The sequence below is a fragment of the Corvus brachyrhynchos genome, unplaced genomic scaffold, assembly GCF_000691975.1.
Source record: "Corvus brachyrhynchos isolate BGI_N302 unplaced genomic scaffold, ASM69197v1 scaffold99, whole genome shotgun sequence".
NCBI lineage: Eukaryota > Metazoa > Chordata > Aves > Passeriformes > Corvidae > Corvus > Corvus brachyrhynchos.
This window is the reverse complement of record NW_008239778.1, coordinates 1,121,038-1,134,878: the sequence shown is the minus strand read 5'-3', so window position 1 is coordinate 1,134,878 and position 13,841 is coordinate 1,121,038. Positions and strand designations below refer to the sequence as shown.

The following is a 13,841-nucleotide window of genomic DNA, read 5'->3' as shown; positions in this document are numbered from 1 at the left end:
AAAATAAATCTATCTATATATAAATAAATATACATACAAATAAATATACACACACACACACATTATGGATGCATATATATGTATAAATTCTAAATACATCCATATGGATGAAGGATAAATATCCACATCTAAAGGCACCAATAAATTGATGGAGCTACAGAGAAAGCTTTGCTCTCTTCACCCTGGTCCCTCACCCAGGAATGACCGGAATCAGGGATCCTGGGATGCTGGGAATTGCCTGGAGGAGGTGCCGGGGGGTGCAGGACACGGACTGGGGGCACACGGCCCTGAGAGCATCCTCAGCCCCTACAGACACCGTGGGTGCCGCCTTCCCAAGGGTTCCTGCGTGCTGGATCCATCAGCTGGGACGGGAGCTGACGGGCTGGAAAACCGCTGCTGCTGCTTGGTGTCAGACCTCGGGCTTGGCTACGGCTGGGCCAGCAGCCAGAAGGAGTGGGAAAACCCGGCAGTGGGCACAGCCCGTGCCAAGCCTGCCCGAGCTCCCTGTGGATCCGTCCCTGTCGTCCCCATCTTGCACCTCCGCAGCCCCAGGACGCGCTCATGGACCGGAGTCAGGCGCTGCCAGCTCTTATTACACTTAGAAAATTTTATTCCACCCTTTTCTGACCTTTCCCCACTTCTTTTCCTTCCCTTTTCAATCCCCCCCCTCCCGCCCCCCACGAATATTCATTTATGTTAATTTGAGCGAGGAGTTCCAGGCAGGGGAGGCAGCTGAGTTAATTTTCCTGCTCAGAGCCACTATCAGCTCCGTGGCTGGTTCAGATAAGGGGGCAGAGTAAAAAAAAACCCCCTGCATGCCCTGCCTGCCCCCCGAGCACATCTCAAACCTGCATTCATATATTTATGGATATATATGGATATAGGAAACCAGCACGGAGCTCTCAGGTAAATTTTAAGGCCACCCAGGGGAGAAACTTTCCCAGCCCCAAAACTGAGCAACTCCTTAAAGAGGCTGTTGAGACACCACCCACCACCCCGAACCACGGCTCTCCTGCCAGGGAAACTGAGGCACAGGTGTGGCTACGGCATCACCTGCTCTCTGGCCACCAGACTGCCCAACAGAGGAGGATTTTGGAGGGGGAACCCTCAAATCCACAGCTTTGACCCCAAAATGCTCGGTCAAAGCTGAGCCAGCCCCCAGCCGACCCCACAGCCCCCAGGGCTCAGCCCCAAACCCCCTGGGAGCCGCCACCCAGGGCACCACAGCAGAGACAGGGCCGTGACAGTGCTGCCACTTTGCTTTTTGTTCCATTTTTTTCCTTTTCTGATCTTTTATTTAAGAAAAAAAACTGAAAAAAAAAATAAAACGAAAAAAAGAAAAAAAAAAAAGAGACACAGTGGTGGGTAACTTTTGATCCAGAAATAATCCGCTGCCAGCCTCCACCGGGTGATGCCAGGGTGTCCCTGTCCCCACATGCTCAGTGCCCGTGGGGACAAGTGCACAGCCCAGGGTCCCCAACCTGCCAGCCCTGGTACCCCGGTGTCCCCTCCAGGCCGAGGGTGCTCTGCACCGGGCTGGGAGATGGCATGGCCCTGGACTGGGGGGTCCCCTGGGTGAGCCAGGGGGGCTGGGAGGTGCCACCAGCACGGGGAGACCGGGAGGCATCGGGTTATGGCAGTCAGAAGGCACCACACAGGCTGAGCCTGGCCCCGGGCATCCCTGCTGGGCTGGCACTGGGGGAGCTGGGCTGGCACTGGGACACACAGGCCAGGTCCCATCGAGGGTGTCCCCGTGGCACTGGGAAGCCCCTGCACCGCGTTGCCATCCCAGAGCCACATTCCAACACTGGGAGGGGGCAGGAACCCATGGCTGGCCCTGGAGACCCCAGTGGGGCTGTGGGGCGGGGGGGCCAAGCACTGGCCCCATGGCTGGGACAGAGGGACAGGCAGGGTGGGCAGCAAACGTGCTGGTCACCCCCAAAGTGCCCCAGGCAGCCAGGGAGTGAGTGGGGCACACCGGGAATTTGGGGCTGGGTCACAGCAGGCGATGGGGACAGCAGTGCTCCGGGCCCGTGGCCATGGTGTCCCCAACTCTTGCCTCGCCCAGCATCACCCAGTGTTGGCCAACGTCCCAAAAGCCATCGGGGTGACCCAGCACTCACCTCCAAAACTGTGCAGCTGAGCGCAGCAAAGGCTGGGGGAGGCCCTCTGGAAGCCCTCGCCCACCACCTCCCTGCTGGGCTCCGGGGAGAAATGGGATCTCTCCCCTCTCCCAGCCCCTTCCCGGCAGCACCCACAGCCTCCTCCTGCCCGGCCACGCGCACGCCCCGAGCTGTGACCCCGTCCCCTCGCTGGGGGGCCACACGTGTGCTGCTGCCTCCCCTGGGAAAACCAGTGGGGAAAGGGCGAGAACAGAAAAGAGGCATCCCCGGGGGTGCCTTTGGACGGGGTGAGGACGTGAGATGTGCGGAACAAGGAGCCGGACGCGGGTGTCTGGCCCTGGAGAAGCGTGGTGGCGTGGCGTGGCGTGGCACGGCGTGGCGTGGCGTGGCACAGCGGGGCAGGCGCCCCGTCCCTGCTGCCCCTGCGTTAAGCGATCTCTTTGATCCTGCAGATGTAGTTGTGAAGCTCCTCGGGGTCCTGCAGCCCCATGTCCTGGCACACCCACTCCAAGTCCTCCTCATCGGCGATGGGGATGGAGTTGTAGGCCAGCTCGTCCGAGGGCATGGTGGCGAAGGTGGTGAATTTCACCCGCTTCCGTTTGGAGGTGGGTGAGTTGAGCGGGTCCTCGCTCTGGTCCCGCGTGGAGCCCCCCGAGGAGCCGTCCCCGCGCCCGTGCACCTGGCTCTGCACGCTGGTCTGCGAGCTCCCGCTGCTGTGGTGGTCCCCGTGGCAGCAAGTCTGCACGTTTTCCAGCGGGTTTCCCGGGCTCTCGGGCTGTGGGGAGAGGTCATTGTGAGCCCGCAAGGGCTGCCCGTTGCCCAGGAAGACCCAGTGGTGGGAATGGTCCATGTTGGTCTGGCCTTCCGGCGGGATGCGCTTGTGCCGGTACTTCAGCACAAAGACGATGCAGTTGATGAGGAAGACCAAGATGGCCAGACAGAAGACGCCCAGCAGGGCGTACATCCCGATCTCCAGGTCCGTCAGCCCCCGTGTCACCTGCACGAAGCCGGTGGGGATGGTGGGGAAGTCCTCGGTGGGGTGAGACGCGCTGGACATCCGGCTGTCCTCGCTTGGGTCCGCTTTCCTGTCCACCTCTGCCCGCAGGGTGGTGCTTGCTCCCGCCTCGCCCAGCCCCGGCCTGCTGGGCACGTGGTCGTAGTCGTAGGTGGGGTCCTCCTCGGACCCGAAATGGACGCGCACGGTGGCCAAGGCCGTGAAGAGGACGCTCTTGCGCTTGGTCTTCTGGCAGCTCTCGCAGATGACCAGCTCCGCCCGCAGCAGCTCCCCTGCGCCCTCGCTCTCCGCCACCACCAAGGGGAACGCCCGGTCCTGGGTCACCGACACCACCTTCTCGTCCAGGCTGCTCACCACCAGGTTGTAGTCCTTGGGGTCGTAGAGGGACAGGGGCGCCGTGGTGCCGTCGCTGTAGGAAATCCACAGGCTCAGCAGCGCTTCCTGCGGGACCAACACAGGCACCGGTTGCCCAGCAGGAGGCCAGTCCCACCTGCACCCCTTTGTCCATCCTCCCGTCCACCTCTCCATCCTTCTCTCCATCCAATTCACCCTTTATCCCTCCATTATCCGTCTTGTTCCAACCATTCCCTGATTTTTCTCCTTAGCCTACTCTTCCCTCCATGTTCCCCGTGCTTGCCCAGGCTCATCCCAAATCCCAGATGTGGCTACCAGAGCTGGGCCAGGAGCTGCATAGGATTCCATCCCTCCCCCTCCATCCCCATGGTTGTCCCCAGGCTTGGATCACAGGTCTCTGTGAAGGTTTCTGGGGTGTTTTGGGGTCACCAGGGTGTCATGAGGACACCGGGTGCTGTGAGGGCCAGAGTGTGGGCAGGATTTGGGAGGAGGGGGTTGCACCCCAAAATCCCCCCCAAGCCTGGATGCCCCCCCGGCCTCACCTGCTTGAAGAAGCTCAGGGTTTGCTGCACGGATGTGCGGGCGATGATGGTGTGGCTGTTGCCAGGGCTGGGGTGGAGGGACAGCGAGAGGCTGGAGACCACCTGGGCCTTCAGGTCCGTGATGCTGACCTTCTCCTCCGCCACCGTCACCAGCGTCTCGCCCAGCACCGCCTCCACCAGCGGGGACACCACCTGCAGGGGTCGAGGTGCCTGTCACCGCCTGCCACCCCCAGCCAGGCTGGCAGAGGTGGGGAAAGGTGGCCAGGGGTACCTTGAAGAGGGTTGTGCCCGGCTCCCGCCCGGCCAGCGTGGAGCTGTCCACCATGTGGGCCACCCGCGGGTCGTCCACGCGCATGAAGTCGCTGACCAGGTCAGTGACCTCCACCAGCCAGTCGGGCCCCAGCATGGTGACCACCTGGCCTGTGCCCTCGGCCGCCGTGGTGTGGAACTGGGTGAAGACCTGCAGCGTGGAGTGCTGGTACTGCAGGGCACAGCCCCGGCTCTGCTTCCGCTCCTCCTCGTCCTCCTCGTGCTCGCTGTCCCGCACCGACCTGCAGGATGGATGGATGGATGGATGGATGGGACAGTGGGTGGGCAGTGCTGCCAAGCTCGCCATGCCACGGCTCTTCAGCTCCCTCAAGAAAGGTGGCCAAGCAGGAAAAAATGTGATGTCACCAAAAAATGGTGGCTCCCGGGCCAGGAGGGGGTGTCCAGGAGGGTTCACGGGATTTAGCAGGATGTGGTAACTGCAGGGTCACCAGCAGCTCTGCCCACTAAACAGCTGAGAGGACAAGGTATCTCTGCTTGGGATGGACACCTGGAGGTCTCTAGACAACAAAAAAGGCACTTTGGAGCTTGGCTGTTCCCAGTTTCATCCAGGGAACTTTTGATGACTGCCAAGGAGGGATGTTCTCCACCAACCTCCCTGTGAAACTTTTCTCCTTCCCCATAACCTGTGTCCATGACCTCTCACCTTTCCACCGAGGACCCCTGAGATGCCTTTGTCTCCACCACCTTTAAAACCTCCTCATGAAGTCACTGAGCAAGGCAATCAACCCATGACCACCACCTCCACCTCGCCTTCTCTGGGCTGGCCAGCACGGCTCCGCAGCACCCACCTCCTGTCCGGCAGGATGGGCACCCTCCAGCCCTTGACTTGGCTCAGCCGGGCGTCCGAGAGCTCGATGTGCAGGGGTAGTTTGGGCACCCACACCGTCATCTCCAGCGGGGCCGACAGGTGCTCGTAGTTGAAGGTGACCCGGGCGCTCATGGAGCCCCGCGACTCCTTCCCGCTGACGAAGACGTAGTCGCAGCTGCTGGAAACCTGTGGGACAAGAGAGGATGGGAATGGTCCTGTAGACACAGCAGAGATCCCAGCAGGAGGCTGGATGTGCTGGAGGAGCAGAACTTCACCCGGCATGAATCCAGTTCATGCCTCACCTGGAGCAGGGATGCTCCCTCCTCCTGGAGATCCTGCTCAGAGGGAGATCCACACCCCGTGTCCACCACGCAAAGTGTCCCCTGACCCTGGTCCTCCTGAGGCACAGATCCGTGTCCACCACGCAAAGTGTCCCCTGACCCTGGTTCTCCTGAGGCACAGATCCGTGTCCACCACGCAAAGTGTCCCCTGACCCAGCTCCTCCTGCCAGCCCTCACTCTCTCCCACCTCCACCAAGAACCTCCACCAAGAACCTCCACGTGGAGCCTCAGTTCCCCTTTGGCCTCCACACTGGATTGTCCCTGAGCTAGAGGCACCCATGGGTGCTTCACAGAGGTTGCAAATTGCTCAACCTGGAAATTCGCCCCAAAATCCCCTCCAGAGGGCACATGCAGCAAGCACAGCCCCACCACGTGCCCATACCCACCAGTGCCTTGTCCCTGTCCCTCCTGCTCACCCCAGAGCGAGATTCCTGCGGTCTGACTGAACCCTCCTGTTCCTCTTCTCTCTCCTCCCCTTTTAATTCCCACTTATGCAAATGCCATCAGCGAAATCTGCTATAAAACAAATCCATCCTGCGGGGGGTCACTCATTAAGGAGACAATTAAGGAGCTCAGGGGACACCAGGGCAGCATCTCCCAGGGTTTGAGCTCGGGTCACCAGTCAACAGCTCCTTCCCAGCTGGGGTGGCAGAAGACAACCAGAAAGGGACTCCAACCTCTCACCTGCAGCAGCCCTGTGGCCCACCCCTGATCTCCTGTCAGGGACTGCATCTGATTTGTTGGATGTTGGAGAAGAGAAGAACTCGTTTGCTCAGCCAGCAGCACTGAGCAGCTCACCAGTGCAGAAGAGCTGATTTCCAGCATCAGAGAATCCCTGGATTCTCTGATGGCTGATAAAGGGTTGAGGCCAGGCTGCAGGAGGCTGGCAGCATCCCTGTCTCTCTGCCAACCTATTCCTTGAGCACCTGTGGGCAACCAGATGCAGGAATTTTGCATTTCTGAGCCCACAGCAGGGTTTGACTTCTGCAACAGCTCCAGGAGCCCTCTGCAAAGGTGTTGGTGGTCCCCTGGGGCTGGTGGAGGAGTCAGAGCCCAGGATGTCTCCTTGGGATGTCCCTGCTCCCTGAGCACTGGAGGGAAGGGCGACGCAGGAGGGTTTGTTCCTCGTCTTCCCATCAGAGGTACCATCTCAGCAAGTCTGACAAGACAATCTCATCTGTGGCGAGGCAGCGCCTGAATAAAGATGAGCTCCCGGGTGAATCCTGCAGCCGAGGATCTCTGGATATTGTGCCATTTATCACAATAAACACGATGGGCTCTGCCGGTGTTACCTTGGCTAATAAACCCCCCGGCACCTCCCTCTGGGCACCACTTGCTTTGCAGCCAGGGAGGGGGGCTGAAACTATGACAACAAAAAATCCCTGCACGCCAGGCCTGTCCCGAAGATGGAGTGACTGCAGATTAGCTCGGAAATGAAGCTTGTGCGAGGAAACTTCCCGGATTTATGGCAAGGTGTCAGGAAGAGAGAGGCTGAGGGCTGCCTGGGCTCCCAGCCAAGGCACTGCTGGCTCTGCTGCTGTGGCCAGGAGTTCCTTGCTTGGCACGGGGATAAGTGTGGGATCGAGGGGGACACACGTTCTCCAAGGCCCCCGGGAGTGGGAAGAGCCACCACGGTGCTGGCGGTGGCTGTGGGTGAGCAGGGTTCCTGAGGATCAATCCCACTGAGCTCCTGGGGGGTTCTCCAGGGGATGTGCAGTATGGGGTTCTCAGAAAGGTCACACACAGGTGAGATCGAGCATCTCCCACTGAGCGCCGCTGGCAGCAGAGGTGGCCCTTCCACTCCCTGCGTGTCCCTCGACAACCCCCAAAGTCACCACATTTTAAAAATAGCGGGTGGTTTCTACACTCCCCTGAGTGATGATGTCCTCCTGGACACCTTTGTCAACCTGTGCCACCACAGAAGGGGACGAGGATGACAACTCCCACTCATACTCTCCCACCACATCCTTCAGAGCCATGTCCACACCAATCCCAGGACAAATTCCACATTACACAAGAGAGCAACCACCGGGGAGCCACACCAGAGCAGGGAGAGGCAGCTCGCCAGCCCGCCCTCACGTTAAATTATTTACAGTAACAGATAGCACATCCCACTCCGTAAGCTGTGATTTATGGAGCAGGTTTAGAGCTCTGACACCGCAATCATCCTCCCCGATCTCAGCAGGTAACTGAGAGGCTCCCTCGGAAATGAAGCTCCAACACAAACACCAAATAACTCAGCAAGAAATTGTGCAGGGCTCCGAGCGGGATGAGAGCCGGGGCCGGAGGGCTGCTCCCTGCATTATTCATCCCAGCTCCTGGGCATGTGCCTGCTCCCCCCAGGCCTGGGGACAGAGTGTAAATAGATTTATGAGCAGAAAGGCAGCACATTAAACAGTTTAAGTGTCTTGGAGTCCATCCTGAAGTGTATTATTGCTCCAGTGTTTTATCACGCTGGGGAGGACTGGGCTCCATAAATTAGAGCCGGTGTTGTAAATCCCATGGATCTGAGTTTCAGTCGAGAGCTTGGGTGAGCACTTTGTGGCACTGGATGTCCCCCATGGTGCGTGACACGGACCCAGCAGGGACAGGGATCTGCCATCACCCCTGTGGCAAAGGGGAGAAGGGGCTACAGCCCCCCGGAGAATCCAGACCCCTTCCCTGCCTCTGCCCAACCCAGCGGGATCATGGAAAGGGAGAGCTGGCTGGGTGCACGCAGGGAGAGGGGTGGGAGGTGTTCGGGAGAAGGGAATGATGTCTGGGGGCGGATGGATGGATGGAAATGGTGGCAGAGTGACATGGGCAGGTGGGCAGATGGATTTATTCAGGGATGGAGAAATCTATATGGATGAACAGGGCTGGTGATGGAAAAGTTGGAGGGTTTGAGTACCAGGGGCTGCCTCAGTGGCTGGGGCAGGGAGCCTTTGGCATTGGCCCCTTCAGCACCTCTCCCATCTGGATCTTCCCCCTCAGCTCCTCTTTCCCCTCCATCATTCCCAGCTTCCATCTCACCAGTCCCCAGCCCAGCAGCTGATCCAGTCGGGACAGAAATATCACTCCAAGGCTGAGTGTGGGCACCGATGGGGCCGTGCAGCTCAGCCCATGAGGTGACATTTCCCCTTATCAGCACCAGGTGTTGTGATAACCTGCAGTTACTGCTGCTGCCTGCTGCCAGTGTTGGAGCATCCCGTGGACAAGTGTCTTGTCCTTCTCCTGGCAGACCCCAGGGAGAAGCTTGCATGGACTGGAGCCACCAAGGGGATGATGCTTGGTTTGGGTGGGGTTGTGAGCCACATCAGCTCGGTCACCAGCCCAGCCCAGGGTGCTGTTGGGGTCAGGAGAACCCCAGCCCCTTGTGAGGGTCACAGAAGTCCCCTCCCCACACCCACCTTGATGATGTCCTCGTTGTTGGACTTGCACTCCACCATGGCTGAGACATCCACGATGACGCCGCTCAGCTCGATGGCAATGACCTTCACGGGAATGGCCACCGTGCGCCCCGTCAGGATGGCCGTGTTGATGATCTCCGTGTCCTGGGGGTGGCACAGAAAGGGCACCATCATGTAAGAGGGCAGCTTGTCCCAGCTGGGGCAGGGAAGGACCTGGGTGTGGGTGGGATGGATGGATGGATGGATGGATGGATGGATGGATGGATGGATGGATGGATGTAGAGATGGATGGATGGATGGATGGATGGATGGATGGATGGATGGATGATGGATGGATGGAGAGGTGCTATAGGGCAGGTGGGCAATCCCTCAGGGGTCCCAACCCCTCAGAGCAGGTAACACCTGAGGGCATGAACTTGCTCACCATGGCCAGGGGCACAATGGCCCTGATGTCCCTCTGGATGACTGTCAGCTCCGTGACCACCTTCTCCAGGTCTGGCGGGGGGTTGCGGCCGCGGTAGTCGATGTGCCACATGATGCGGCGTGTCACTGACTGGCTCGTGAAGTTCTCCATCTCGAAATCCAGCTGCATGATCTCCGACGAGGAGTCCCCATCCCTGGGCAGGGGGACGGCAGGAGGGGACACGGTGAGGTGGCTGTCCCAGGTCCCACAGACACACCAGGATAAGCGCCAGGCCGTCCACAGACTCCCCAGCAGGTGCCCTTGGTGTCCCCAGGCACAAGGGGGACTGTGCAGTGGGTGCCACCCAAACCCAGCAGCCCGGACCCCCACCACTGCCAGGGGCTGCTCCGATGGGATCCTGCAGATTCCCATGGCAATCTCCCCAGTGGGAGAGAGAAATGTTTTTCACCGCCTCTGCCAGCAGGACAAGAACACCTCATCAGCTCTGCCAGGGCTGCTGGGTGACATCACAGGGTGAGCGTGTGGCCATGGCCTCGGGGGACAGTGGGTGGCTGCAGGTGCTGCAGGCCTTGTCTCCCTGACTGTCTTCCCAACAGCATGGATGGATTTATTGCTCCTGTCTGGACACTCATGTCCCACAGGTCAGATCCCACATGTCCCACACCCAGATCGCAGATGTCCCATAGATCAGATCCCAAATGTCCCACAGGTCAGACCCTATGTGTCCCATAGATCAGATCCCATGTGTCCCACAGGTCAGATCCCAAATGTCCCACAGATCAGATCCCATGTGTCCCACACCCAGATCGCAAATGTCCCACAGGTCAGATCCGAAATGTCCCACATGTCAGATCCCAGAGCACTCAGGAATGACAAATAAATGTCAACACAGCAGCCCAGCCCAAGCTGTTGATTTTAAAGCCCCTTCCAAGGGGATCCCATGGGGAAACTGAGGCACAGGAGAAAGAGGTCCAAGCCCAGGCAGGAGCTGGGACAGAGCTGGGATTTGGGGCTGGGCCATCCCCCAGCCTGTGAGGAAGGAGGGGCAGGGGACAGGGGAGGTGGACAGAGCCAGCAGGGGAGAACAGCCCCGGGACCGTCAGCTCAGCAAACACACCCAAATTAATGCCAGGGCTGGGGACAGCAGGACAGGGAGTGACCTCTGGGGTGTCCCCGAGGCAGGACAGGGTGTAGAGGATGCCAAACCCAGGATATGGTGCCAGGCTGAGGGGACAAGTTGGTGACCGTCTGCATCACGGCTTGGACACAACCTTACAGCAGCACCACCAATTACTCGCACGCCCCATCCCTACAACCAAATCTCCCCGGAGCTGATCCTGCCCTCACAGCTCTGCCCACCGGCAAATCCTTGGGGAAGCTCAGGGTTCAACCCTGCCCCGAGCCGGACTTCACTGCTCCAAAACACTGAACACCCCTGGCAGAAACCCCAGAGCCCCCCCAAACCACAGCACCGCTAAAAGCCCCTGCAGAGCCAGCGGGGTGGGGAGGGAAAGTGGAATTGCAGTGGAAGGGAAGCCAGGACTGGCTCTGCTTTCATCTCGGCGCAGCAGCAATTGAGAAGGTCCCATCGATCTGGGGTACAGGACACAGCCAGGTTTCTCTCTGATCAATATCTAATGAGTGAGAGGGAGCAGGGAGAGAGGAGAGCGAGAAGCTGGAGCTGCTCCAGACCACGGCAAGCCCCGATCCCTGATCCCTGCTCCCCGATCCCACAGCAGCTGTGATGGGCTTAGCAGTGGAGCTGATCCACAAGGGCTGGTGGGGTCTTGCTGTGCCCCCAAGGCAGGTTTGGGGGTTCAAGGCAGTTCACCAAAGGCCACGGGGTGTGAAAAGCAGATTTGGCTGCTCTCCCAGTGCCAGGAGTACCCAACCCAGCTGGGAAGGGGCAGGTCCAAAGGCAAAGGAGAGCCAGGGGTGCTGTGGCAAAGGGACTTCTCGCCGTGGGGTGCCCCGAGGTGTCCCAGGAGCGCTGCCAGGCCCAGCCGCCACCCTCTGCCCTGCCCCAGCACCGTCTGCTCTGAACAGAGGCAGCAGCCAGGCTGCTCACATGGGGGGAACCACTCAGGATGCAGCTTCTGGGGTGCAAAACACCCCAAAATGGCCCTTCTGACCCCAACGCTCAGGGCTCTCAGCCCCTTCCTGCACAGCCAGCGCTGCCAAAAGCCCCCAGAGCCCCAGCGCAGCAACTCCTCTGTTTGCACAGCCCCGAGGGCAGCACGGCGAGGAGTCATTCATCCTCTCCGTTCCGTTAATATTTGATGGAGTTGTTTGTCTAAAAGGTGATTGTAATCACTTTAAATTCCTCCCCCGTCTCTAACCTTTGCAGGCTGATTGGAAGCAGCGCTGGCAGCGGCAGAGGGGGAAGGGGGAGAGGATCCGGCTGCTGCCAGCCCTGCTCTCCTGGGCTGCAGGGTGGGGGTGCAGGGGACAGGGGGCTGGTGGCCCTGGGGACACGCCAGGATCAGCCAGGCTGAGGCTTTGGACGCTGTGGGTGCATTTGCAGGGTGGGGGTGAAGGAAAATCCGCCCTCCTGGTAAGAAAAGGGTTCTGCAGAGCTTTGGGGGTCACACAAGAGCAGGCAGAGCTGAGGATCTCCTTTTTCCAGGAGTCTGGCCCCAGCTTCGCTCAGTTTTGGGGTGGGGGGACAGAGGTGTGGGGAGATTTCCATCGCAGAGGGCAGGAATGAGCACATCGAGGGGCTTTAACCCAGCTCCTGGAGACACTCGTGTCCCTTTTCCCAGTGACAGAAATGTCACTCTTGTGTTCCAGCACTTCAGAACCTTTCCTGCTGCTGGTTTTGACCCCGTGCCCATCCCAGCCCTCGCCTGCCATGTCCTGCCAGTCTCACATCTCCCCTTCTTCAGGCTGAGCACCCTCTGGGGTCTCAGCTTGGCTTTGTGGGTCTTTTCTCCTGCAGATCGTTCTCATTTCCATCTCCAGGGCTCTCCTCAATGGACCTGAGCCTTTCCCAGAGCCCCAGGAATGTGTGAGCAGGGTAGAACTGCCCAGCTCAGGTGCTGGCATGGATCCTGCTCCCCATCCAATGCTCATCCATCATTTTAGGGTTCAGGTGGGACCTTGCCTTGCTCCGCTGCCTTCCCGGAGGAGACAACAGGATGGACAGCAAAGAGCTGCTGCCTCTCACGGGGCAGAAATTCAATTTCTTAATTAAAAAATTAAAATTCCTCCACCCCAGACTACGGAATCCTCCATGGCTTCACAATTCACCGTAAAACCCTCCATTTCCCCTGCCAGCAGCCACGTGGCACCGCAGCCCCCCAGGGCAGGGGGTAAAGGGAGAACTGCTCCAGGCCAAATCCCAGCAACTTTCCTGGCATTCCCAGAGGTGCAGCCCTTACCTGGGCCCGGCCCCGTCTGCCCTGGACACGTCCACGGTGGCCGTGGAGTGTTTGCCACCCGTCAGCAGCTCCGAGCTCACCAGCCACTGCCCACTCCTGGACTTGGTGCTCAGCAGGTTCACCCCTTTCTTGGCCTTCACCCTGCGGAGAGCGACAGTCAGGGATGGAGCCTCCCCCTGCGGCAGCCCTGGATCCCCTTGGATCCCCTGCCGTGGCACGGGAGGAGTTTTACCCCTGATCCCTTCAGGCTGTGGGAAGCATCATCCAGGCTGGCAGCAGCAGCCCGCTCCAGCTGCTCTTTTTCATGGCATTTTGTCTCTCCAATGACCCCTCCAGCAGGATTTTGACCTCCCAGCCCCAGTGCTGACCCAAGTGAGACTGGGCACCCCTGGGGCACAGGACACAAGAGCCTGGAGCACCACATCCCCCATCCTGGGGGCTCCCTTCTGCTCCAGAGGCCACAGGGACGTTTGTGAGTGCCCTTTGAAGAGGTGTGGCCAGCCCTTGTGTCCCCATCTTTAGGGACACGCAGCGATGGGGGTCCCCCCTGCTCACCGGCCCACACTGGGGTGCCCAGCACCTCCTGCCCACCGCCCCATTCGGCTCCCGCGTGGCAGGAGGAGGGGACATGGGGCACAGCAGCCCCACGGCCATGCCACACCTTGTCCCCAGAGTGGCTGGCAATAAACCCAGAGCTGGTGGCAGAATCCCAGTGTGACTGGGAACACTGGGAGAGGACAGGCAGCAGTGCCAGAGCAGAGATGTCCTGCATGGACAGCCCTCCCCTTTTCTCCAGGAAGCTCCCACTGCAAAACCGCATTCCAGATATTCCTCCAGCCCTGCTTCCAGATCTGCTCCAGCCTCCAGCAGACCCCACAAACACCACTCCCTCCCAACCCACGCCCCCATGCCCACAGCTGCCTTTTCCCAACCATCCCCTGGAGAAGGGAAGCGGGAACATCCCCAGGCCCTCACCTGAGGGTGAAGTGCTCCACCGTGGAGTTGGACATCAGGTAGAGGAGGATGCTCAGCACCTCTCCAGGCTTCAGGGGCTTGTCGGGCAGGCGGATGAAGACGTTGCCGTCCAGGTGATGCTCCTGCAGGGCGGGCGCGGGCGGGGGCTGCAGGAGGCTGA

At 59.8% G+C, this 13,841-nt stretch overlaps 1 protein-coding gene across 1 annotated transcript in view; it reads right to left on the bottom strand.

Moving 5' to 3' along the window:
- Positions 1–1,291: 1,291 nt before the first annotated feature.
- Positions 1,292–13,841, bottom strand: part of TMEM132E (transmembrane protein 132E) — a 16,990-nt gene continuing 4,440 nt past the window's right edge. The window contains exons 2-9 of the mRNA XM_017742960.1: positions 13,682–13,837; positions 12,707–12,847; positions 9,327–9,519; positions 8,903–9,046; positions 5,153–5,358; positions 4,306–4,585; positions 4,035–4,226; positions 1,292–3,579 (exon numbers count right to left, since the gene is read on the bottom strand). Of these exons, the coding sequence (XP_017598449.1) occupies positions 2,551–3,579; positions 4,035–4,226; positions 4,306–4,585; positions 5,153–5,358; positions 8,903–9,046; positions 9,327–9,519; positions 12,707–12,847; positions 13,682–13,837 (2,341 nt within the window). The 3' untranslated portion in view covers positions 1,292–2,550. The remainder of the gene's footprint in view (positions 3,580–4,034; positions 4,227–4,305; positions 4,586–5,152; positions 5,359–8,902; positions 9,047–9,326; positions 9,520–12,706; positions 12,848–13,681; positions 13,838–13,841) is intronic.